At 43.9% G+C, this 26338-nt stretch overlaps 1 protein-coding gene across 1 annotated transcript; it reads left to right on the top strand.

Moving 5' to 3' along the window:
- Positions 1-12465: 12465 nt before the first annotated feature.
- Pdcl3 (phosducin like 3) lies at positions 12466-23126 on the top strand. Its single transcript, XM_005359962.2, has 6 exons — positions 12466-12586; positions 15937-16069; positions 17823-17913; positions 18199-18342; positions 19780-19988; positions 22616-23126. The coding sequence occupies exons 1-6, from the start codon at positions 12581-12583 to the stop codon at positions 22756-22758; spliced, it is 726 nt and encodes a 241-aa protein (XP_005360019.1). The 5' UTR covers positions 12466-12580; the 3' UTR covers positions 22759-23126.
- The last annotated feature ends 3212 nt before the right edge of the window (positions 23127-26338 follow it).

Genomic DNA, 26338 nt, shown 5'->3' on the forward strand with positions numbered 1-26338 from the left:
GTGTGTGTGTGTGCATGTCTACAGATCTTTGGTGAGATATTAACAAATTTAATCCAATAGCATATAAAAATAATTTATAACATAAGAATAATAATATGCCCCAAGAAGTGGGATTTGATCTATGGAAGCAATGCCTGTTCCAACACTGGATAATCAATGTAATCTATCCCACTTGTCCTGGTTAGTTTTCTTGTCAATTGAACACAAGTAAGAGTCATTTGAGGAGAGGGAACCTCAGCTGGGTAAGCACCTGCAACAGACTGACCTGTGGGCAAGACCGTGAGGCATTTCTTTGATTAGTGATTAATGTGGGAGGGCTCAACTCACTGTGGGCACTGCCTCCCCTGGACAGATGGTCCATAACTGTGTAAGAAAGCAGACTGAGCAAATCATGAGGGGCAAGTCAGTAAGCAGTGTTCCTTCATGCTTCTTCTAGGTTCCTGCCTTGACTTCCTGCTCTGACTTCCTTCATTGAAGGACTATGATGTGGAAATGTAAGTCAAATAAACTTTCTTCTCCAAGTTAGTTTGGTTAGTGTTTTATCACATTTACAAACCCTATGACTACATCTTTTAGTTAAGAAAGAAAAAAAATCTATGATTATTATCAATTAATACACAAAAAAGTTAACAAAATCCAAATACACATTTGAGGGGGTCCAAAAATGTGAGCCTATTTCCACTTTGTCCAAAGGTCAGAGAATTGAAACTCACCTCTATTCCTTCATGTTATTGTCTGTTTCTACCTGAAACAAAGGTCTCACCTAGATTTAGTTCAGAGAGTTCTGCTCTCTCAAAGTTAGTGTCAACAGGTGTGGACAATAATATCCAGATCTTATATTTTAGAAATAGAGAAGTAGATATGTTTCTACTCCAAACAAAAGTCTAAGGATCCAACTAAGGTTCCAGTTCGCTTAAAGACATAACAATGGATTCCATCCAGGGAGTGGTTTGCCTACAGAATGTTTTGGTCTAGGATGTGAACGTGACTTGTTTTGTTCTAGCAACAGAATGTTTAACTATGACTGTAGCCCAAGACCTTCAATTGTTCTGTTTATTTCCTTGTATCATAATAATGCATTTTTTAAAAAAATCTTACTACCTTTGGGGGTTGAGATGTTTTAAGTAATTGGAAATTAAACGCGGACAATTTCAGTATCCACTGGAACTCCCTCCTGATATTATTCTATGTTTCTGTTTTATTATTTTTACTCATGTCTTTGTACTCTTTACTTATTTTTCTGATCCCCATGCCCCAACCCTGGAAAGAAGTATTTTTGTTGAGGCTCCTTGTATATATGGATACCAGCCAAACAAGAATAATTTAAGTTAAGAAAAACTGGCTAGAAATAAGCCAAGCTAAGGCAGGACATTCATAGGTAAGAGTAAGTTCTGTGCATTTATTTGAGAGCTGGATGGTGGGCCCCCAAAAGAGTTAAAAAAAGAGACAAAACAAAACCAACTACAGCTGGTGACAGGTGGTTTTGGGCTCTTTGCTTCCTGACTGTGGACTTTAATTTCACCTCTGACTTTTAGACTTTGCAAACAAAACCCCAGAAAACAGAAAAAGGTCGAGTCCTTCCCATTACCCTCAAATAATCAGTTCTTGAGAGCCAGCAGTCTAGTGCTGCTTGCTCTTAATGTGAGAACAGAGGTCTTCGGAGCCTGGGGGTTGATTAATAAGAGATCAGTGCTAGGCATGGGCAGTTGAATATTGCCAGTTCTTCACTGTACTTCAAAACCAGATCGTGAGACTGATCTACAGTAGCGATTTCTGATTCTCTCTTCCCTTTCATCCTTCTCTGACTCATCTTGATACTTCAAGGAATGACAGCCTCCTTGATCACTTCCCAGCAGTGGATTGGTAAGCATTTCAGTGGCTTTGAGTCATTTGATGTGACAAAGGTGCCTGCGCTCGTTGCTATAAAAATAGATTTTAGATGCTCAAAAGATCCTGCTTCCGAAGCCTAATTTCAGATGGCCTTCTGATGGCAGCATCCTCTAGAAGGGCTGTGTGAGTAAGCAGCCTGAGTAACCAGCATGAATCACCATGACTTACTAGGTCAAGGTGTGCTTATTCTTGGGGCTTCCTGTATATCATGAGTGGCCTTTATACTCTGAAAGAAACACAAATTCATAAGAGAAAAGCTTCCATTTGGTGCCTCACAGGCACCTTCTAAGTATTGTCTTAGATTCAAATACAAAAATACCAGCAATTCAAACATATTCTAACATTCAGTCATGCTCATTAATGCATAATATGTAACCTATATTGAGAGAGTACCTGTGCAGGACTGAACACAGCCTAGAACCTGAGTGCCCTCAAAATAGATCTTGATCAGAGCCGCAGGTTTCAGTACCATTATGTCAGACATGAGCTCTGGGGATGCTAAAGGTTGGTTCTTTCATATCCTCTAAGCCAGTGGTAAAGACTTGCTCCCAAGGTGGTAGTGTTCCTGAGCACAGTAGGACAATTAAGAGGTGTGGACAAATGGGAGATCTCTCTAGAATACTGAAGTCTTGCTCTCCAGGGGGATTATGGGACTCTGGTCACCCTCTCTTTCTCTCTCTTTTGCTTTCCAGGCATGAGATAAGCAGTTTTACTCTTCTACACACTCTGCACCATTGCCATCTGGCATCCTCAACCATGAGCCTAAAGGCAATGGATTCACTTGATTATAGACAAGAATATCTAAAGCCGTGACCTAAAGTATAGGTCTTTATATGTTGATTATTCCAGGTATCTGTTCTGATCTTGGGAAGCTGAATAAATCTAGAAGAATGGTTATTGGCAAGTATAGCCTGTTGAGTGCTCCATCTGCTGTGCATGGCCAACATGATGGGACTGGACTTAATCTTGATGTGCTTGATGATTTTATGCCAACTTGACAGAAGCTAAAGTCATATAAGAGGCGAGAACCTCAATTTAGAAAAATGTCTCCATAAGATCAGGCTGTATATAAGTCTAAAGGGCATTTTTTTTAAAAGAGTGATTGATTGGAGAGGGCTCAATCCATTGTTGGTGGTGTCATCCCTGGGCTGGGCTCTATAACAAAGCAAGCTAAGATATCGTGAGGAGCAAGCCAGTAAGCAGCAGTCCTCCATGGCTTCTGCACCAGCTTCTGCCTCCAAGTCCCTGTCCTTCTTGAGTTCCTGTCCTCTTTTGATGATGTAGAAGCATAAGCCAAATAAACCTTTCCCACCCCCAATTTCTTTGGTCACATTGTTTTGTCTCAGCAATAATAACCCTAACTGAGACACTTGGATGCGATCACTCTGCTCTTCTTGCCCGGCAGAAGGCACATTTCCAACCAGCTCCTGCACTTGGGTCACTGGCACTGAAGATTAGCAGAACCACCAACCATATGTGGTTATTCAAATCCAATTTTTTGTTTTTGTTTTTTGAGACAGGGTTTCTCTGTAGTTTGAAGCCTGACCTGAAACTAGCTCTTGTAGACCAGCCTGGCTTTGAACTCACAGAGATCCACCTGCCTCTGCTTCATGAGTGTTGGGCTTAAAGGCTTGCGCCACCACCACCCAGCTCAAATCTATAATTTTAAGTTAAATAAAACAAAACGTTTAGTTATTCAGACATGCTGGTCTCATTTCAAGCACTTAATGACCATTAGTGGCAGTAGTTTCCAGAGTGGACATCATAGATGCAGCAACTGAGTGGCAACTCGCCAAAAAAGCAAGCCCCTGGACTTGTCAGAGGCATCCTAGACTAAGTTCACTGAAGTGTGAAGACTTATCCCAAATATGGGTGATACCGCCTTTCCATGGGCTGGGTACCTCATCCTAAACAGGAGAAAGCTAGCTGACCCCTTGCATTCATGTCCTTCCCTGCTTTCTGGCTGCGGATGCAATATGACCAGTGCTTTAATTGATGCCCTACCACTAGGCTGTCATGTTCCGTCATTGGAGACGCCTAAACTGTCCAATCCACCTTAGGTTTCTTAGTCCTAGGGCAATAGAGGTAGAACCCACCTTCATTGCTTAGAACTGACACAAGTGTCAATGTCACACATCCTAACATAATTTTATATTAAAAGTGGCCCTCCAGGCTCAGCCCAAGATCCTCTTCAGAGACATGATCCACAGGTTTGTCAGAGAATGTCCATGTGGTATTATAATCCATAGGAAGCGGGTTTGGCTCATGTCAATCAATGTGAGACTTACTCAATCTGATTTTCACCCTCTCATCTGATCCCAAAACCTTTCTAGGGAGAAAACATGTTGAACTCTTTCTTACACATCAAACAAGGGAAAGCCTTGCTTCCACTGATACAGAAGATAGATCTTCTTAGAGATGCTGAGACTTGAGACTAAAGGAGCATCCCTTGTCTTCTGGGAAACTCAAGGCCAAATGTGTCTTTCTTTGGCAACCAGGTAAAACCCTGCATCCTGAGTTTTGAATAGTAATATTATTGCAAAATCTTTTGTATTTTCCCACTTCTTATAGTCCCTTAGTCATTGAAGCCTAATTATCTATCTATCTATCTATCTATCTATCTATCTATCTATCTATCTATCTATCTATCTACCTATCTTATATCTATCTATCTCTTTATATCTATCTGTCTTTAATCTAAGGTTAAGTGGAAGGTAGAAAAATATTCAAATTATAGCAGGTGACATTATTGAGTGTTTAAGTGAAATGAAATTGAATTATCTCATTCAGAATGCAATGGGACCTCTGTGAGGATAGCTGCTGTTATTATCATCCTCATTTTTCAGGTGGGGGAGTTGAAAACCATAGACACAAAGGGATTTGTCTAAGATTACACTACTACTGAATGTTTAATGCAGAACATGAGTGGAGGGGTTCAGGCTCCAGACCTAGAGACAGATTAGGGAAAGATGAGAATAGAGTAGTCATGGAAAGCCCAGATTTCTAAGGGAATTTCAGTTATGTATCATATTCAATTATTTAAAGTCCCAGAACATATATGTGAGTGTATAAATATATATGCATGTTTGCATGCATGCTCCCATGCCAACAGTGTTATGAACAATGTATAAGACAATAAATATAGCTGTATCTAGGGAAGTGGGAAGGAGAAAACATTTATTCTGGGTTTTTCAATTTTAAAATATAATGATACTTTAAAAGTATATGATTAACATTGCTGACACAAATTTTGTCTTTAAGAAATGTATAACATACATCTACATAAGTTAGGTCAATGATTACCCTCTAAAATTTAATATATGAGAGCAGAAACTGGTTGAAAAAGATTTCTCACCCCAAGGAACACAAAGTAATCATGAGGAAGCTTTTTATTCACTCTGGGGTACTTAGGAATTTTTACTTAATGGGGTACATCCATTTTTACTGACTAAAACTATTTAGAGATAGCATCTGAGTCTATTTTTAATGAAACTAAACAAATTTTCCCTTTCAATTTCTTTCCATGATGAATATATGACCATGTGACTTACAAATATTTTAAAAGATTTTAAAAGTAAGACGATTTTTGTGTAACTTCTATTGAATTGAATGAGTTTGGTTAATGTTCTTATAAGCTTATTGCAATTAGTGCCTTAATAGCATTTATTATGTTCATAAGGCATAGAAAACTATAAATTAAATTAATAAATATGTAATTTCTATAATAACCAAGTGTAGTAGAATACTAACAATTCAGCCTGCTGTGGGAATATTGGACACTAGATAAAAGAGTAACAGACATTGAGGGGAGAGGGAGCTGTGCCGGGAAATAGGTTATAAAACCTGACTGGTCTGATGGCTGAATTCAGAGTCTCTTGACATTCCTTCCCAGATTCTATTTCTGCTATTTTAAAAATCACTTCTATTCAGATGAAACAATGGTAGGAGCCACAAAGCTCCGCCATGTGGGAAGTCAGCTGTCTGAAACCCTGGATGACATCTGTTCACCTTCACTTGTTGGGGGAGGCTGTTAGTTCGTTCCTGGCTGCTCAGCCCTGAAATAATGACTCAGAAACCATATTAACTGCAATACCGTTTCATCAATAGCTCAAGCATATTTCTAGCTAGCTTTTATATCCTAAACAACTCATCTCCATTAACCTGTGCATCACCACGAGGTCGTGGCCTACTGGCAAAGTTTCAGCAGGCTCCAGTGGAGGTGTCTGTCTCTAGCAGCAGCTACCTGGCTTCTCCTGACTCCGCCTACTCTCTCCTCCACTATTTTCTTGGAACTCCCACCTCGCCCTATTCTGCTAAGCCACAGGCCAAAACAGCTTTATTCATTAACTAATAAAAGCAAAACATAGACAAAAGGCATTCCCACACCATGCACCAAACAAGGATTCTGTGACTGTATTATGAGATGCACTTGTATAAGAAACAAGCCTGGTTGTGCTCACTAGCACCATTCCTTGAGTTTTTAATTGGGGAGATGGTTCTTACACATGGCTCCCTGAAGATATCCCCTTCCTGGATGTCTTCCAATCTTGGTTCCTACTTATATTGTGCTTAAGATCTTTGTTTTGGGTATAGCCGTATTTCAGGAATTCTTCAGAGATTCTTCAAGATTCAGGTCAAAGAGCAAAGAGAAGGGAATTGTAACCATCCTGGTAAGAGTGAAGACACTCTCAAGTGAAAACACCCATGGCCTCCGTTTAGTGGCTCATCTATTAAAATAATAGACTCCAGGGAATTAGAATTTCTGATCTCATGCTAGGGGAAGGGAAAGTTTAGAGTCTTGATGGCAGCAGGGGTAATTTCACAGTTCTGACAGCTTGTCAGACCACCTCACAGAGAGCCTAGGGCTGAGATGATGATGGTCCCTGATGGGTGGGATCACACTTCGGCCCTGACTGCTTAGTTATGCATACATACCTCACTGACTATGTCCTATTGAGGATGGCTGGGTGAGCCCAGCAGATTAGTGTTGCCAGGTTTCAACTCTAACAAGTCTAGTAAAGACTATGTTTCTTTTTTTTTTTTTTTTTTTTGGTTTTTCGAGACAGGGTTTCTCTGTGGCTTTGGAGCCTGTCCTGGAACTAGCTCTGTAGACCAGGCTGGTAAGACTATGTTTCTTATGTAAAAGCTGTTCTCTTTAAAATATACCTTGAAAGCTTTATTTCAGAATGCTAGAGAGAATGTGCATGGTGCTTGCTCTCGAAGATGCATGAAGCTGGTTACCACAGTTGTGAACCAAGATGCATGAGGTTGTGCAGTAGAGAACCACAGTGTGGTGGACACCAGGTCATTGGGCTGAAGTGACAACTGTCCTGGGAGTCTGTTTTCACAGAGAGAACCTAAGCGATGGCAAATATTGCAAGGGAATTTCCCACAAAAGACAAGCTAGGCAACTGAAATGCAGAGTTGGAGATGCTATAGAACTGCAGGAACAGGGAAGAGACAGGGCTGCTTCCATAGGCCTCTGTGAAACTATGGCTGTGTCCTGCTCTAAGTCACTCCGTTTGCTCTGGAGCAGTCACTCTCAGGCTTCATGCCTTGGGTGGCTCCATTTTACAAGAGAACAGTTTTCCTTGGCTGTAACTGAAGAAAGATTGTTCATCTGGCTCATGCAGGTAAACATCCACTGTAATGGTTTAAAATAAGATGCTGCAGATTCCCCGAGGGGCATAGTAGCAGAAACACTGCAGGTCCCCAAGCAGCAGCAGACAGTAGTCTGGAGACCACGGAGGACCACGAAGGTGGCCGGGTCCCACGCAGGGAGTCCCGAGTGGCCGGCAGGCGACGAGGGCCAGAAAGTCCAAGGCACAGAGCCTCATGGTGGGTGACAGACCAAGATGGGTAGAGAAGAGAAATGGTATATTTGTCACATTTCAGAGGAAATACTTCTGGTTTCCTCCCATTTAGTATAACATTAGCTATAGATGGAATCTATAGCTTTTTTATATTCAAACACCATATGGAAGTCGGTTTTTTCTCTTGATTTTTAAATAAGAACATTTATGAGTAAGACTTCTCAAAGTCTTACTTTTGCCATATTACAAAGCCTCTGACACATTGTATTTATATTCTCAATTAATTCTAGAAAAATTTTAATTTCCTCTCCAATTTTGTCAGAAGCCCACTAGTTATTCAAGCGCGTATTGATCAATCTCCATTTTTCTGGAATTATTTTATGTTTTCCTCTTGTTATCAACTTTCAATGTTTTATTCCACCATAACCTGGTGAGAAAGTAAATTGTTTTAACTCTTTATATTTGTTAAGTGCTCATTTATTTATTTGTTTGTTTTTGTTTTTCAAGACAGGGTTTCTCTGTATTTTTGGTGCCTGTCCTGGAACTAGCTCTTATAGTTCAGGCTGGCCTCAAACTCACAGAAATCTGCTTGCCTCTGCCTCCCAAATGCTGAGATTAAAGGTGTGTACCACCACCGCCTGGCTGTTTGATAAATATATATATTTTCTTGATAGGTTTAACACCAACTTTATCTCTTCAAAATAACTTTCAGTTTGTGTCTACTTCATCAGTTATCATAATCACCATGATAGCTCACATTTTTGGCTTCCATTTACTTGATAAATTGACTTCTTTTTCTCTCTCAGTTTATACTATATATTTAAGCCATCTCTGGTGTCTTAGTTAGGGTTTCTATTGCTGTAATGAAACATCATGACCAAAGCAAGTTGAAGAGAAAGCAGTTTCTATGGCTTACACTTCCATATTGCTGTTTATCGCTGAAGGAAGTCAGGACAGGAACTCAAACACGGCAGGATCCTGGAGGCAGGAGCTCATGCAGAGGCCATAGAGAGGTGCTACTTACTGGCTTGCTCCTCATGGCTTGCTCAGCCTGCTTTATAGAACCTACGACCACCAGCCTAGGGATGGCATCACTCAAAATGGCCTGGACCCTCCTCCATCAATCATTAATTAAGAAAATGCCTTATGGCCTGATCTTATGGAGCCATTTTCTCAACCGAGGTTCCCTCCTCTCAAGAGACTATAGTTTGTGTCAAATTGACATAAATCTAGCCAGCACAACTGACCTCTTGTCAACTATCAAGTTCGGCTCCAGCACAAGATAAAACTGCGGCCATTTCTGGAACACAGCTTCAGTGGGCTGACTCTGAGGAAACACACCCCAGAAGATTGCACATCAATGATGCTGGCTGGTCTTTTTCTATCTGCTACTAATTTCTCAGCTCCCGCTAACCAGCATCAACTGTCCCAGTGACGTAAAGCTTTTACCTCAGTGCTGCTAGTCTCTTGTTGATCATGGCTGACTCTTCAGTCCCAGGTGACCAGAATGGCAAAAGCTTAATTCAAATAAAATAGCAAAGAGCCCCAAAAGAATCTTAAACTTTCTTCTGAAACTTCCCAAGCCAGGCCTCCGTCTTCTGCTCTACCCTTAACAGTCCTATCTCCCAAGCTCCACCTAACTCTCAGTACTCAAAGTCTTTTCTAGTCCAAAGTTCCCAAGTCTTTCCACATTTCTCCCAAAAAACATGGTCAGATCTATCACAGCAATACCCCAAAACGCTGTTACCAACTTCTGGGTTCCTCAAACCCCTACTGCAAAGTAAATAATTACTATAATAAATTTAGGGACTAATAGCAAGATATTTCTGTATGTTTAGTACCAGCACAACTCATTTTTGAATATTTCAATTCATTGTTGGTTGACAAAGAACCTACATTGTCTAGTTGTAACCTAACTTTCCCTCACCCTGTTGGACGTTTATAGAATGGCACAAAAATGCTTATGATGGTTTTCATGACTATTTTCCTTCCAGTTAAACCGAGTGGTGCCCAAAGGCCACCGATATTCTAATTGGCTGACGTAGCCATCCAAAGAGCATTGCTGAGCTTTCTTCGTTCCTGTAGAACCAGATGTCCCAGAACCAGCCCTTTCGGCATATGAAACAAAGCTGTGAATCACATCCTTATGCAACTGCAAAAGCTATAAAAAAAAATCCAAAGCTATATGATCTTTGCATTCTGTTCCTTACCCTGGGAAATCATTGCAGATTTCCAACAATCAGCCAGCCTTCGGGGAAAGCAGTGGGCTGCCAAAACTTTCCCTTGGATGTTTCCATCACAGTATTTGCCTTTTGTATTCAATAGTCCCCAAGGTTCCTAAACTCCCAAACATTTTCACTGCAGGCACCCTCTTAGCAGCAATCATCGCCCACTGCCACCATTAATGATTTCGAACTCTTCTAGACTCCAAATGGACAGAGGTACGCAGCGTGCTGCCGTCTATAGCAACACAGCACACGTTTTTGTTTTTTGTTTTTTTCCCCACGTTGCTCTTTAAAGACAAATAATCAGAGCCAAGAGACAATGAGAAGAGGGAAGAGGATCATGGTTTGTCGTTGGCTGGGAAACCATACACAAAGGAGTCTTGAGATGGTGATTACCTAACTAGCAAATACAAATCATGTTTGGCCATGGAGTTCCAGGTTATTTGACAGCACCCATAGAATCCCACCTTTGGTGATAGTTCACTTAAGAGTCTGCATGTTAATCGCTCTTGTAACCACGGCTACTTAGATGCATCTTTACATACAGATCCAACTGATGTCAGTCTTAGATTGGACTGACATGTTGAGTTCAGCATGCCATGTGAATGAGCTCCTGTTTTCCTAAGAAGGAGGAGGAACCATGCGTGAGCAGAATCATTTCTATACTTAGAGTCCCGAAAGGTAAAGACTCACAATCTGACCTCAATGTCAGTGGCAGCAGCTTTTCAAGCAGGTTTTGAAAGGAGCATAATTACCAGATATTTCACCCAGAGAACAGCTATTGTAAACTAAAGATAATATCCCATATAATCACAAGTCACAGGAAAGTCCTTGTGAGATAACTGAGTTCCATCCCTGTTAATAAGACGTCAAGAAAGTCAAGAAGTCAACACACTATGTACCACCTCAGAAAAAAATCTCTCTCTCTCTCTCTCTCTCTCTCTCTCTCTCTCTCTCTCTCTTCTCTCTCTCTCTCTCTCTCTCTCTCTTTGGTTTTTCGAGACAGGGTTTCTCTGTAGCTTTGGAACCTGCCCTGGAACTCACTCTGTAGATCAGGCTGGCCTCAAACTCACAGGGATTCACCTGCCTCTGCCTCCTGAGTGCTGGGATTAAAGGCGTGCACCACCACTGACTGGCTAGATAAATCTCTTGTGCAAACATGTGCATCAAAGTTTAGATCCCCAGAATCCACATAAAAAGCTGGACAGGCATGACAACTCATGCCATCCCAGCAGGGAAGCAGACACATGGGGTTTCCAGGACTAGCCAGCACTGGTGAGCTCTGGGCTCAGTCAAAGACCTTTACTAAATTAATGCTGCAGAAGGCTATCAAGAAAACCACTGAAGGTGAACTTCAGGCCTCTGCACACTTGGACACACACATGACTCACGTATGTGAGTACGCATACACATACACCCCACACAATCACACATCAAAAATATCTTCACGAGAACTTGGTCTTCTTACACACACTTGCAGGAATAAGGAGAGTGAAGTCATCTCAAAGCTTTATTCAAAAGAAAGAAAATGTAAATTAGTGGAAATACATTCTGAGTAACAAATCAGTCTGTCTTTGATTGAGGGGGGAGATGATGTTAAGATCAAGATGAATGGGGGTGTCGTGTGGTTCTCTGTTGTTTTTATGTGTTTTAGTTGGGGCTTCTGTTGCTATGAGAAAACATTTACCTAAAGCAGCCTGTACAGGATGTACAGGGTGGAGAGAAGCATAAGATCAAATTCATCCCTAGGCTAACTAGCCAAAACTAGCCTCCAATTCAGTGATGCTCAGTGAGGCTCTTGCTGCAGTCTCCCGAGCATTGGGATTACAGATGTGAGCTGCACTTTTGAAGGTTCTTGGGTAATTCCAAAGCCGAGCTAAAGTAGGGACCTCGTGGAGTGCTTAGGGCCTTCTGGAAGCAGGAGGCAGCATGTTCGTCCAAATGCGGACACAGCTTTTAATACTAGGGAAGACTGGTGCTCCCAGCTGCAGTTTGGAATGATATGGACAACAAGTCCTGGAGCCTGTCGCCTGCGTTTTTGTTCATTGATACACAGCTCTGGCGTTCAACCAGATAAAATGACCGGCGTCTTTTCTTTTTGTGAGTAGTGAATGGGCCATGGACCCACTTGATTACCGCGATAACTGCCAATACGGTCTCAGTAAACAACCTTATGAGCAATTCACCTCATCCACCACAGAAAAGACGGTGAGTGACTTCCAGATGACCCGGTGTTAATTTTAATCCTAGCATTGGATCCCAGAAAGGCAATTGTTTCTGACCAGTCCTTAGAGAAGAGACGTCTATACAGGTTCAGGTTGGCTGCCAGGCAGTTGCAGGACCTATGGGAACTTCCTTAGGCCAGCCCCATTCACTAGCCGCTTTCCCTAACAAGGTAGCGCCTGGGATCAGCCCTGGATGACGTCAATCCCGTAGTCCCACCCGTCGGGGGCACGTCCAGTCCTTCACCCAGTCGCCGCACCGTTCGCCAGAAGTCCTGGCTCAGACTCCAAGCCCTCACTTCCTCCTTGGCTTCATCCATTTCGCTTCTGGGGGCGGGGCGAAGGACAGAGGGGAGGCGGTGTCGCGCCTGCGCGGAGAGGACTCGAGGGCCTGTTACGCTGAGCGTTGATCTGAGTGAGTGGAGGCAATATGCAGGTGAGCGTGGCGTGGTCGGAACCCCAAGGCTAGGGTCGTTTGGTTCTGGGGTCTCCCGCCAGACCTGGAAACAGGTCTACAGAATTACCCAGTTCGGCAGGCTGCGGCGAGGCCGCGAGAGAAGCCTGCGCAGGCGCACTGCAAGAGGGTGGGTGTAGTCTCGCCAGAGTCGGGCTGGGTGCTCCTGCTCCGGTGTGTCCGGCCCAGCAAATCTCTGTCCTTTGGGGGCCTCTGACCTTGGGGTCGTCCTCCTCCAGGCCTGGTGAAGGCCTCGACTCTTCTGCCATCTAGAGCTGACTATCTAACGTCAGTATTTTTGTTGGGGGGTGCTTCCAGATTTCCAGAGCTGAACCCCGGGACCAACTTCTAGTGTTAACTTCTAGTGTTAATGAAGAAAATCAGAACCTCTGAGGGTTGTTTGTTTGTTTTTTCTGTTTTGGCCTGGAATTTGCTGATAGTATTTGACAAAAGTCCAAAAAATGCTAGAAAACGCCACAGAAATAGCCTCTAAGAGCAAAAATCTGTGACAGCCACAATTGTCACCGTCCAAGGCCCTGGCCCTTCTATGTCGCTGTGTTTTAACTGCGGAGTCTTGATGGAGGGTAGGTGGGGCAAACAGTTGTGGGCTCCCCCATTGGAGATTGGAAGAGGTGGCCACAAACCAGGTGTGGTACCCCTGGAGGTGAGGAGAAAGTCCTGGAAGTGCTCTGGACTCTTCTGCTTGTCGATTCTTCCTCAGGTTCCTGCTTAAAAATGGCACTCTTCACCTTCTCTGACCTTTCTAAAAGGAAGCATCATCCTTCTTGTGCCCTTTCTTGTCGTAAGCCACCTTTTTGGGGTGACTTCTGCCGCGGCTGGTTCGTAGTTCGTACGTTCCAGGGTGGGACCATGAGGGTTAGAATTATTAGGCAGAAGGAACAGAGATATAGGAGACGTAAGAGACAGAAACATAGGGTAGTGTTGGGAGGGACTTACAGAGACTACTGAAAGTCGCCTGTGTTTAATTTCCATTTGCTTAAATACCCTGACCCCAAAAGGTAGGAGTAAGATAAAAACTGTATTGACATGATACAAGGAAATGAACAGACCAGTTGAAGGAGTACGAGCTACATTCTTAGTTAAATATTCTATTGCCAGAACAGGACAAGTAATGTTCACAGCCTAGTCCAAAACATTCTGTAGGCAAACCACTCCTGGGTGAGATTCATAGTTATCTCCCTAAGGGAGTAGGAACCTAGTTAGATCCTTAGACTTTTGTTTGAGGTAGAAACAGATCTACTTCTTTTTTTAGTTTTTTGAGACTGGTTTATCTTCTGTAGCTTTGGAAACCTGTATTGGAACTAGCTCTTGTAGACCAGGCTGGCCTTGAACTCACAGAGATCTGCCTGCCACCGGCTCCTGAGAAATCTCTAAACTTTAGGGGTCTAAAGGATAAATCTGGAGAACAGGCTGTCCCCGCCACTCATGATGGCTTATGTTTAACACTAAATGCTAGGTACTTACCTTCAGCTGAGCCAACTCTTGCCTCCCAAGTGTAGTTAGGTATGGCAGAGGTTTGCAGAGGCCATGGAGGGGTGCTGCTTACTGACTTGCTCCCCATGGCTTGCTCAGTCTTCTTTCTTATAGAACCCACGACCACCAGCCCAGGGATGGTGCCACCTCACAGTGAGCTGGGCCCTCCCCCATCAATCATTAGTTAAGAAAATGCCGTATACAGGCTTCTCTGCTTACAACCCAGCCTTCTGGAGGCATCTTATCTCTTGAGGGCCCCTCCTCTCAGACGACTGTAGCTCAAGTCAAGTTGACATAAACCTAGCCAACACAGCCAGTAGTTGAGTTTTAGCTTTGTCACCTCAATTCAGAGTTTCTTATTTGCTTTCTTATTTCTATATAACCTAATATTTCCTAAGTAAGCTTGTTAATCACACTTCAGTCAAAGCTTGCTATTTTTTCTCTTTCACTCTGGCTGATTCCTCTTCACCCTCATGCAATAATTAAATGTCCTTCCTCTCTAGAGAGCATCTCTGTCCGCTCTGTGAAATGTGGACCCTTTAATTCTAGGCCAGTGAGTCTGAACCTCCTTAATGCTGTGACCCTTTAATACAGTTGCTTGTGTTGTGGTGACTCCCAGTCATAACATTTTGCTGCTGCTTTGTAATTGTAATTTTGCTCCTGTTAAAAACCATAATGTAAATATCTGATATGCAGAATATCTGCATATATGTGGCAGCCCACAGGTTGAGAATCACTGCTCTAGGCCAATAACCTGTTTGTCATTGCCCTTGACATGGCTTAATAACAATAGCTAGTTAGCATGTGTGTGCGTGTTCACAGCCTACCTCGTCACCTTGACTGTAGTGGCTCCTGTGTGCATCCTGGCCACTAACACATCCTTCTTAGTTACTGCCCAAATCAGTAATTTACCTGCTGTACGTGACCCAAAGCAACTTAGGGAGAAAGGGTTTGTTGTTGTTGTTGTTGTTTTGTTTTTCTGTTTCTTTTCCATCTTATCACTCCCGTGTCACAGTTCGTCATTGAAAGAAGTCAGCAGAAACTCAGACAGGAACCTCGAGGCAGGCTTGAGGAGCAGCTTTGGAGTAATGTTGCTTACTGGCGTGTTCCCCTTGGGTTGCTCAGTTTGCTTTCTTATATATTTCAGGACCTTTGGCATAGGGGTGGCACTGCCCACAGTGGACCAGGCCCTTCACAGCTGTCGTCAATCAAGAACATGTCCCCACCCCCCAGACTTGTCTACAGGCTAGACTGATGAGACTTTTGAGGTTCCCTCTTCTCATATGACTAGTTTGTTTCAAGTTGAAAACAAAAACAAACAAACAAACCAAAAACAATGCAAGTAGCCACTTAAACTTTATTGCAGGAATCATGTCACTGTGGAGGGTCTCAGAAAAGTCAGGAGGCATCTCGAGTCCTCAGCTTCCCGGGCCTCAGGACTGGGAGACTTCAGAGATTACCGTACAACCCCACAGTCCAAGTCTATCAAATGACCATGTGGCTTTATGGTCAGATTCACTTTGAATAATATCATAGAAATTTATCATAGTTCTAAATAAAATTTAAGTTAAGAACGAAAATACTAAACAGAAAGTAGGCCAAAGCCTTGGTTTCAGTGTTGGTGCCAATCTGCCCATCGTTTCCTGAGTTTTGCTCTAACGCTGGCTCCTCCAGGAGACTACAGCAGGGTAGGAGATCTTTCGATGCTCTCAGGAGTAGGCCTCAGAGTAATTTAGCTTGAGTTCCTCCCCGTTCGCCACCTTTCCCGTTTGCCACCCCATGTTGTGACTTCTCTCCTGGACTTTGCCCTCACCGTGCCCTTGTCTCTACTGTTCCAGGACCCCAATGCAGACACCGAGTGGAATGACATCCTACGTAAAAAGGGCATCCTGCCCCCGAAGGAGAGCCTGGCGGAACTGGAAAAGGAGGCAGCAGAAAAAGAGGAGCAGGCACTCCTCCAGCAGTCAGTGGGTGAGCATGCTCACTTTCTTCCTTTGTTCTGTGTCTGTCTGGCTTTGGAAACAAGCTACCAACTGCTATAATAAAGACCTTCTGGGCAAGAGCCAGAGCCGGAGCCCTGGCATCAGCATTGCCGGTGGTAGCCAGATGGGTAACTCCAGAGCGGAGAGCAAGCGGCCCCGCAGCCCACAGCCCTTATCTGTCACATGGGCACAGGACTTGCTGTTCTGACCTACTTTGGACAGTGCCATAGAAGTTTGTTCAAGTTCGTAGTGTTTGCCTCCTCTCGAGGCTGTGCCTTATTAATCTGTGTGGATTGGTTAAGATTATTGACTTAGAATAGTTTACTTAGTTTGAGGAAGCTTAAGATGTTGAGATAGTACATGGCATCAGAGAGAGGGATTTTCTCTAAGTTCTTACCACCTACATCCGATACTCCCAGCATTGGTCCAAAGGAGCCTGATACCTTATGAATGAGAATTCCCGCAAGGCCAAGGCATCCTAATGGCAGACAGGTGCCTGGCGGGGTGGGGTGGTGGGGTTGGGCGGTGTTGGACACTTCCCACCTGAGAGATGTTGACCAGCAGAGCTGGTGGTCCTTTGCCCTGTTCATACATGAACGCTTGTTTAGAGGAAGATGCTGTAAGGTGAATCCAGACGACGGTTACTGAATGACTCTTGTGTATTGGGCATTGTTCTGGGAAATGGCAAGTTAGCGGAACATAGCCAGGCAAAAGTCCGTCTTTATATTTCATTAGCAGTAGAGGTGAAAGGCTAGGAAGGGTGAGGAAGTTTGGACTGTGGGATAGAAAGTCTTCTTAACTGGACCAGAGGGGACCTCACTGAGAAGACGTTTGGGTAGACCTGAAGGAGGTGAGGGAAGCTGCTTCAGCAAGTGGAAAGCTGGCCGGGATCTAGAAAAATCCTTGAGGGGGGCTTCAGCAGGGAAAGCAGTGGAGAGTTCACAAAGCCTCCCAGAGCCCGCCCTCTTGGAACCTGACTCTCCTGGTAAAGAGCCCAGATTTTTTTGCCAAGCTGGAGTTATTGGAGGTTGAAGCAGAATGGCATGCCCCATATTTAACAGTACCATCTTACTGAGCATAGCACGGCTGGCTGGTACGGCAACAGGAAGAGCAGTCTGAAAGTAATGCAGTAACTCAGGCAGGACATGCCAGTAGCGTGGACAGGCTGCTGCAGTGGTGGAGGTGAGGACAAGTGGTCAGAGCTGTCTGTTTTGAAGGAGGGCCAGTAGAATTGCTGATGGATCACTGTACTGTGTGTGAGAGAGAAAAGGCAAGGAAGCCTGCCGGGCTTGAGTCGTCGGAGGTGTAGAGAAGGCTTCCAGAGCCAGGCAGTGGTGCTCGGGTCTGAGATGGGGTGCGAGACAACCCACGTCTAGAGCCAGCCTCGCAATGAGCACACACAGCACAGGATGGTTTGCCAGTGTAATACACAGTCTAGGCGACATGGGTGTTAGGACATCCGGCCCATGGCGTGTCACTGCAGACCAGAGCAGGCAGCTTCAGGCAAACAGGACTCTTGTCCTGAATCTGGGAAACTTGCCATTTGTATCTTTGTAGAGTAACATGACATTAAGAAGGGCGGAGGCAGTTCTGTCTTTCTAGAGTACCTTAGTTGCTGTCTCAGTGGGCTGGGCCTTCAGGAGTTGTGTGCACACACACAAGAGAAAAGCCAAGATGCTGAGATGTCTGTTTGTGGACTCATCTTTTCATTTTTATGCTCCTGCCAATGAAACTAAATCCAGTGAAAACGTATGAAGATATGACTTTGGAGGAGCTGGAGGAGAACGAGGATGAATTCAATGAGGAGGATGAACGAGCTATCGAGCTGTACCGGTTAGTGCCGTCCGCAGGGGCTGCGTGGTCGTCTGTGTGACACCAAAACGTGTGTCCTTTGAACATCAGGACAGACTTTAACAATATTACACATTTCAACAAACTGGTCTTAGACTTTTACTGTGAGGCCAGGCAACCAGCCTCACAGGGATTTTCTTCTGAAAGATGTGCGTGCGTGTGTGCATGTGTGTGTACGTGTGTGCATGTGTGTGCGCGTGTGTGTACGCATTTTCATCTACACGCGTTTTCATCTGTGTATTTAAGTGCGTTCTTCCTGTTGTGCAGGCAGCAAAGGCTGGCCGAGTGGAAAGCAACTCAGCTGAAGAACAAATTTGGAGAAGTTTTAGAGATCTCTGGGAAGGATTATGTTCAAGAAGTTACCAGAGCCGGCGATGGCTTGTGGGTGATCTTGCACCTGTACAAGCAAGGGTGAGCTGATCTCCATGTGTTTGTAAAGTGTTGGTTGACGTTCTCTTCAGCCTGTATGGGGCTTAGCCTATTGGAAGGTTTTGTTCTTATGTTTTGTTTGTGTGGTTTTTTATTTATTTATTTTATATGCATTGGTGTTTTTTGCCTTCATATATGTCTGTGTGAGGGAGTTGGATCCTGTGGAACTGGAGTCACAGACAGTTGTGAGCTGCCAAGTGGGTGCTGGGAATAGAACCCTGGTCCTCTGGAAGAGCAGTCAGTGCTCTTAACCGCTGAGCCATCTCTCCAGCCTGTTTGTGTGTTTTTTACCTGAACTTGTGTTCTCTGTTTTTGTGCTTGATTGGCCCAACCCTTCCTGACTGAGAGGTGTTGACCAGCAGAGCCGATCCTTTTGCCCTCTTCATATAGAATGTTTTTTAGAGGAAGATGTAAGGTGAATGCAGCCTGTGTTTACTGAGTGGTTTTTGTGTGTTGGGTGTTCTGGGAAATGGAGAGTCAGTGGAACACAGCCAGACAGAAGTCTGTGTTTCAGTAGCAGCAGAAGTAAAGGGAAGAAGACTGGAAGGGTGAGAAAGGATGGACCATGGGATAGAGAGTTGTCAACTGGATCAGAGGGGACCTCACCGAGATGATGTTTGAGTACACCAGAAGGGGGCGAGATGCGCTCAGCTTCCATCTTAAGACTTTTAAATTAATATTTGTGAGTAACGTGTGTCTATTAAAAGCATAGAGCAAGGACTTTCTTTTATTAAATTTCTTTCATTAAAAAAAAGAATTCTGCCAGTTGGGGTATTACACGCTGGCATTCCCAGCATGAGAGGCTGAGGCCAGAAGACTGACTGAGTCCAAGACTAGCCTGGGCTTACGTAGCAGGTTCAAGGGCAGCATGGGTAACATGGCAAGACCCAACTCTTAAAAAAACAAAAAGCACAAAATCCCAAATCAAGTTATCCCTCCATGTAGAGGAATTGGCATTTGAGAGATTCTGAGAACAGTGACCCACAGGTGGCAGGGTGACCTTGAGATAACTGCTGAGAGATGTTGTGGCCTCTGGTGTCACACAGGCTCTTCCTTCCCCTGCACAGGGAGTGCTTGTTTAGAAATCACTTAAAGGCGGGACATCCTTTCTGACCTGTTCTGTACACGTCACATCGTGTGTTCTCATCAGTGTTTTGTAAATGACTCTTACAGGAAGACATGGCCGCTTTCAAAACTATCAAAGCTGTTTTCTCAGACTTATTAAATTAAATTGAATTTGGAGTTACTCACTTTCCCTGAACACACTAGAGTGGATTATTTGAGAACTGTGAATTCATTCTGCTGCAGCAAGCATCCCAGGGAGCCCTTCTGAGGTTTCTGTGTCAGTAGCAGGCCCAGTGGGCGCTGCCCTGTCTACTCAGAGGTCACAGCTGCTCTCTTGTCTCTTCCTGTGTCCAGGATTCCCCTCTGTTCCCTGATAAACCAGCACTTGAGCGGACTCGCCAGGAAGTTTCCCGATGTAAAGTTCGTCAAAGCCATTTCAACGACCTGCATACCCAATTACCCCGACAGGAACCTGCCCACGCTCTTCGTCTATCTGGGAGGCGACATCAAGGCACAGTTCATTGGTCCTCTGGTGTTCGGAGGCATGAACCTGACGATAGATGGTGAGGGCTCTTGACGGCGTGAGGGTGTGGTGAGAGGTGGGCAGGGACACTCCCTTCATGGGGAGTGCACCTCTGCCTCTGTATTGCTGAGCCGGATCACCATGAGGAACAGAGCTGGGCTCTGTTGTTCTCGGTGAGAGGAGGCACACTGAACACTCTCCTTTTCTTCATAGTAGCATCAAATATATTTCATTCATCCAGTTGAAGGTTTTGTTTTCAGATGTAGCTTAAGATCACAGTTTTTGTTTTTAATTTAGTTTTATGTTAATAATACTTGCTTATATGTGTGGTCTTAGTTGTCTCCCAGTAGGTTTTGTGTTTGTTTGTTTATTTGTTTTGGTTTTTTGAGGATTTTTCTGTGAAACAGTCCTAGCTGTCCTGGAACTTGCTTTGTAGACCAGGCTGGCCTCGAATTCCACAGAGATCCACCTGCCTCTGCCTCCTGAGTGCTGGGATTAAAGGTGTGCACAACCACTGCCCAGCTTTTTTTTTTTTAAGTATTTACTTATTTTATATGCATTGCTGTTTTGTCTGTATGTATGTCTGTGTGAGGGTATCAGATCTTGGAGTTACAGACAGTTGTGAGCTGCCATGTGGGTGCTGGGAATTGAACCTGGGTCGTTTGGAAGAGCAGCCAGTGCACTGCAGTGTTCTTAACCAATGAGCCACCTCTCCACGTTCTTGAGAACCAGTGTAATCTTGTGAGAAAGACATTAGTCCTCTTAAATGCCCCAGCTCCAGACTCCACTATAGGGGACAACTGAAGCCAGCATCAGCTCTGTAACTAGCAGTTCTGGTGAGACAACCGTGTGTAACCAACAGTTTTGGTGAGACAACCGTGTGTAACTAGCAGTTATGGTGAGACAACCATGTGTAACTAGCAGTTCTGGTGGGACAACCGTGTGTAACTAGCAGTTTTGGTGAGACAACTGTGTGTAACCAACAGTTTTGGTGAGACAGCCGTGTGTAACTAGCAGTTTTGGTGAGACAACCGTGTGTAACCAACAGTTTTGGTGAGACAACTGTGTGTAACCAACAGTTTTGGTAAGACAACCGTGTGTGACTAGCAGTTTTGGTGAGACAACCGTGTGTAACTAGCAGTTCTACTGAAACATATAATGTGTAACTAGCAGTTCTGGTGAGGCACACCAGGTCTAACTAGCAGTGTAGTTGCTGCTCCTATTTTTATTTCCAGAAAAGTTCTTACTTGAGGGTTAGTATATCTTCATATACAGTGCCTGTAAGTGAATAGCACTGTTAGTGCACATGTGTGTATGTGTGTGTATACACAAAAAGAAGTACATTCTCGAGTTAGCACTTCTGCATATTCAATGCCTGCAAGTGAACAGCAGTTAAATGCACATGTGTGTGTACATATAAAGAAATACATTCTCGAGTCGAGTCAGAAACCTTACTTTTGTCTTCTAAAGAGCCTGTTCACAGCATTCAACCATAATACCTGGAGCTAAAAATACTCAGGTATATATGACCATCTTGGTGGCGCACACTGGCCCTTGCATTGCTGAGGTGTGGCTTATTAAAAAAAAAAAAGCTAAGTATTAAGGTTATTAAGGTGTACAACATGTTCAGATTAGGAAGACAGCATCAAGATTGCAGTCAGTTGAGTAGATACTTTCTAAGCATCTTTCAGGTATGTAGTTCATTGTTAACTGTGGTCACCATACCTTAGGCTCCCAAAGCATTTCCACTTTATGTTGGAAGGTTTTTTTGTTTGTTTGTTTGTTTTTTCCATTTGACCATCTTGTTTTATCTCCAGCCCCTGGCAACTACCACTCAAACTCTGTTTCATGGAGGACTTCAACGTATTTTGAGGAACTGAAGACTGACTCTTGGTTGTAGTGGGAGTATTTGATTAAGAAAGGCGAGCTATCTGGGATCTTTGACGTCAGTTAATTTTGCTCCCAAGGTCTCCCACTATGTGGGGGTCATTTCACTGATTGTAAGAGTGGGATTTAAAATACAGGATCTTGTTCTTGGGCACCTAGTCTTTACTTTGTATTATTTATTTATTTATTAACATAAATGCTTTGAGTTGAATGGAGAGGATGTTCTACAGAACCACCTTTCCTGTGGAGACCAGGAAAGCAGAAGCAGCGGCTGGGAGCCTGCTCGCCAAATTTATAGGCAAACATTAGCCCGAGGCGAACACGCCCCCTAAGGGGCGGGACTTATCCCTACAGAGAGGATATCAGACATGAAGCTAAAAATTTCCTTTTGTTAGTTAAAATTATATTAAAAAGAATAGATTCACTATTAGGTTCTCCCATGCTGTAGAGGTGTTTACTCTAAATGCTTCATGGAAATGTCTCAGCTAAGACACTGTAGCAATGGCTGCCATGTTGTTCTTTGTATCTTACTGTAATTTTCAGACAGGTTCCAGTTTATACAATATTTCATTTGGTCATCTCTGATACAGTTTTAAGTTTTCCTTTCTAAGAGTTTCTATTTGATACTTTAGAACTGTGGCACTAAAATGGTCACCAAATTTTGATTTTTTTTTTTTTAACCTGTCAGGAAAAATTTAAATTGCCTTGCTGGGCTGTGGGCGAGGACCCCCTGGAGGAGACCTGGTGCCATGTGTGATTTGCTTTTTCTTTGTCTCACAGAGCTGGAGTGGAAATTGTCTGAGTCGGGAGCAATCAAGACAGACCTGGAGGAGGACCCCAAGAAGCCCATCAAAGACGTGTTGCTGTCCTCAGTGCGAGGCCCTGTCCCCATGAGAAGGGACAGTGATTCTGAGGGCGACTGAGATGGCCACTGTGACCTTTTGAACTTTCTCGATATGACATATTGTCTGAATTTTTACTGAGGAGGAAAAAGCAAAAAGTTTTCATATTTTAGTTTAACCTTTTTATAATATTTAAATTTTGTACATTTCAGAAATAATCATCACTGAAAATTTTATTAAATTCCTCGAAACTCTGAATTAATAATGTTTTGTTAAGAAAAATTTAAATAAGCTTTATGCCAAATATCTGTTCTCCTACATGTATTTCAGCAAACTGTTTAGTGTTTGTTTTTTTTTTTTTTGACATGCAGCTGTGTAGGAAGGAATATGGAATTTTTTTTAAAAAAATAATGTGAATAAAATAAATAAAATAACTGCAAAAGACAAGAGTTTTTATAGTTAGGCTCTTTATTTTCATTTTGAAAAGCTAGCAAAAGAATTACCAGCTAAAATACATATATGAGTAGTCTCCACGTGGGTGAAAGATCTTACTGTGTATCCTCTGTGAAGAAATGGCTGGTAATGCTTTTGAGACAAACACTGTTTTATCAAGTTAGCCACAGATTTCTACTTGCTGCCGCCTTTGTTTTCAGTTAGGTCTTTCTTCTAGTTAAACTAACGGGAAGATTAACGTGCTAACACGTCAGCTGTTCTTTGTGGTGCACACCTTTAATCCCTGCACTGGGAGCTCTCTGGGAGTTGAAGGCCAGCCTGGTTTACAAAGTTCCAAGCTAGCCAGGGCTACACCACCGAGATTCGGTCTCAAAAACAAAAACAACACCTCCAAAGATAGCGGCTGTTTTTGGCTGAGATCCTATTAGATTTGGTTTCTGGGAAGAAGGTTTAAGCGTACATATTTGTAAGCTTCATCTCTCAGTTGACCCGTAAAAAGTTTCAGGTTTTTTTGTGAGCCCGAATCCTGTCAAGTTGACATTGATGAAGGAAAAACATTTATAGTATTTTTGCTGGAGGATGTAGTATGTATAGCTGATTTAGTCTTAATATAAGAGTCTAAGAACAAGGGCATGGTTCAGATTATAGCGCACGTTGTATTTTTGTTGTAATTAAAAAGCTGATAGCTCACAGAGCCCCGCTTTGAGTGTGAGATTGCCTGGTTCTCTATTACGTGAGACCCACACTGCTGAATTGAAGCACACCTTTGGGGGTGTTGGCTTCAGAGGTGCTCGTGAGGTTTGAATGACAAGGTTGGGACAGTCTAAGGAGTTTGTCACTGTAAAGACCCAGCGTGGCTTGTAGGAGAGCTGCTGCCTTTGCATCTGTAGTGGCCGAGAGCTGGGAAGTTAGACTGTGGTTAGAGCAGCGGTCCTCATCCCGTGGGTCAGGACTCCTTTGGGGTCAGATGTTTACATTATGATTCATTACAGAGCAAAATTCCAGTTATGAAGTAGCAGTGAAATGATTTTATGGTTGGGGTCATCCCAACAAGAGGAAAGGTCACAGAATTAGGCAGATTGAGAACCACTGCCTTAGAGCCTGAATTATTACACGAGAAAAAAAGGGCTGTACCTAGATGCAGGCAGTGTGTGCAGTGGTGGGGGCTGCAGGCTTGGCCCTTCTGAGGAGCCCAAGCAGGACCGACACTAACAGTCGCTCTTCCGCTTTGCTCTGATGTGACCACTGCCTCCATGCCAGATAGCGACCTTGTTGACTGACAGATGCAGTGATGGCAACAGCTCTGTGCCAGTGGCCTTGGTCAGGGAACTCGGTCTGGCACACAAGCAGCTGTTCAGCATCTGTCTGCTCTTGCTCCAGAGGACCAGCAGCCTCATCATCCTAAACTGGGATTGTGACAAGAGCCTGAGCTGTCAGTATCTGTGGTTTAGCTAATTCTGGGGTTTAGGCCCAGGGCATTCGCCACCCCCTCTGCTGCCTTTATCACATTTAGATGTGACAAAGGTAATGAGACTTTTTGTAAACGTTTAAATTTAAAAAAAAAAATTATCCGTTTTACTTAGGTGTGTTTGCCTGCATGAGTTTATGTGATGCTCCTGTATCACATGGGTGCAGGGGTGAGCCCACAGAGGCCATTGGATCCTCTGAAACTGGAGGTACAGTTACGGGCTGTCACATGGATGCTGAGGACCTAACCCATGTCCTCTGCAAGAACAGGAAGCCCTCTTGGCCACTGAGCCATCTCCTTAGCCCAGAAACCTGCTTTCTAAACACAGCGGTCATTTAATGGCACAGCAGGAGATGGAGGTGAGTCTGGAGGTCTTGTCATTTCAGAAGGTACCAAACCTCTAGACAAAGGGGAAAAAATACCCAGACTACAGTGATGGGCATATATTGCTGGGCAGGTCTCTGGAACCACGGAATAAATCTGACGTCATAACCGTGGACCATGCTGATAAATGAGTGCATACAGAGTGGGAAGGAAGGGAGCCAACCCCAGGAAGAATCCCCAGGTAGCTTAATGTAGTCTTTATGGATAGTCTTCAAAGTGCTGTGGGGGTGGTGGGGCTGAGAAGGCCAAAGGTCGAAATCAACGCCAATCTTGCAGGCAACAGGAAGTCAACTAGGACACTGGTATCCTGAGCATAGGAAACCTCAAAGCCCTCCCCCACAATGACACACTTCCACCAATGAGGCCACACCCACTCCATCAAGGCCACACCCAATAGTGCCACTCCCTGTGAGATTATGGGGCCAATTGCATTCAAACCACCACATTCTACTCCCTGGTCCCAATAAGCTTGTAACACTATAATGTACAATTCATTTAGTCCCTCTTCAAAAGTCTCCTAGTCTATCACAATCTCAACAGTGTTTTAAAGTCCAAAGTTTCAAAGTCTCTCCTGAAATTCATGCAGTCTCTTAACTGTAAACACCTGTAAAAATTAAAATCAAAAACATCACATACTTTTAACATACAATGACACGGGATGTACATCACCATTCCAAAACCTTGAAAGGGAGCATAGAGAGGAAATACATGGGCCAAAGCAAGACTGAAAACAGGCTGGACAAACTCCAAACTGCATCTCCATGTCAGATGTTAAAATGCTCCTCAGACTTCCAACTCCGTTCAGTTCTGTTGACTGCAACACCCTTCTTCCTCTTCTGCATCCACTCCCTGTCAGCAGCTCTCCTCCGCAGGTATCCGCGCAACTCTGGCATTTCGAACATCTTGGGTTTTCCAAGGCAACCCAGGCTTCAACTTCACGGCTTCATTCGATGGCCTCTCTACTAGGCCCCCATTCGGAGACACCCATGATACCTGGCCTCACCGGCTTTAGGCACGGAGGTAAATTCCATAGCCCATTTTCTTTCTATCCTTAACTCTCAAGCCAGAACCCCTTGGCCTAAACTGCCAAATTCTGCTGCTTCCTGGGACTGGAACATGGCCCCTCCATTCAGTTACGTCCTCCCCAGTTCTCTGTCCTTCACTTCCTGAGCTTGACTCTCCTGAAACTGGATCTCTAGGCCAGGCTGCCTCAGACTCCGAGATCTGTCTTCCCAGTGCAGGTATTAAAGGTGTGCACCACTATACCCTTCTCTAAGCTTTTCTTTGTTTCTTTCCACAGGTTGGAAACAGAGCCCCACGGGATCTTGCTCCAAGGTCACCACGCCCTTTATTTCC

This window comes from Microtus ochrogaster, linkage group LG2 (genome assembly GCF_000317375.1).
Source record: "Microtus ochrogaster isolate Prairie Vole_2 linkage group LG2, MicOch1.0, whole genome shotgun sequence".
Classification (NCBI taxonomy): Eukaryota; Metazoa; Chordata; class Mammalia; order Rodentia; family Cricetidae; genus Microtus; species Microtus ochrogaster.

Excerpts from the sequence above, each read along its gene's own strand:
- Pdcl3 (XM_005359962.2), top strand. Across the intron at positions 16,070-17,822 it reads ACTCCTCCAGCAGTCAGTGG|TGAAAACGTATGAAGATATG; the intron begins GTGAGCATGCTC and ends AACTAAATCCAG. Across the intron at positions 19,989-22,615 it reads CATGAACCTGACGATAGATG|AGCTGGAGTGGAAATTGTCT; the intron begins GTGAGGGCTCTT and ends TTTGTCTCACAG.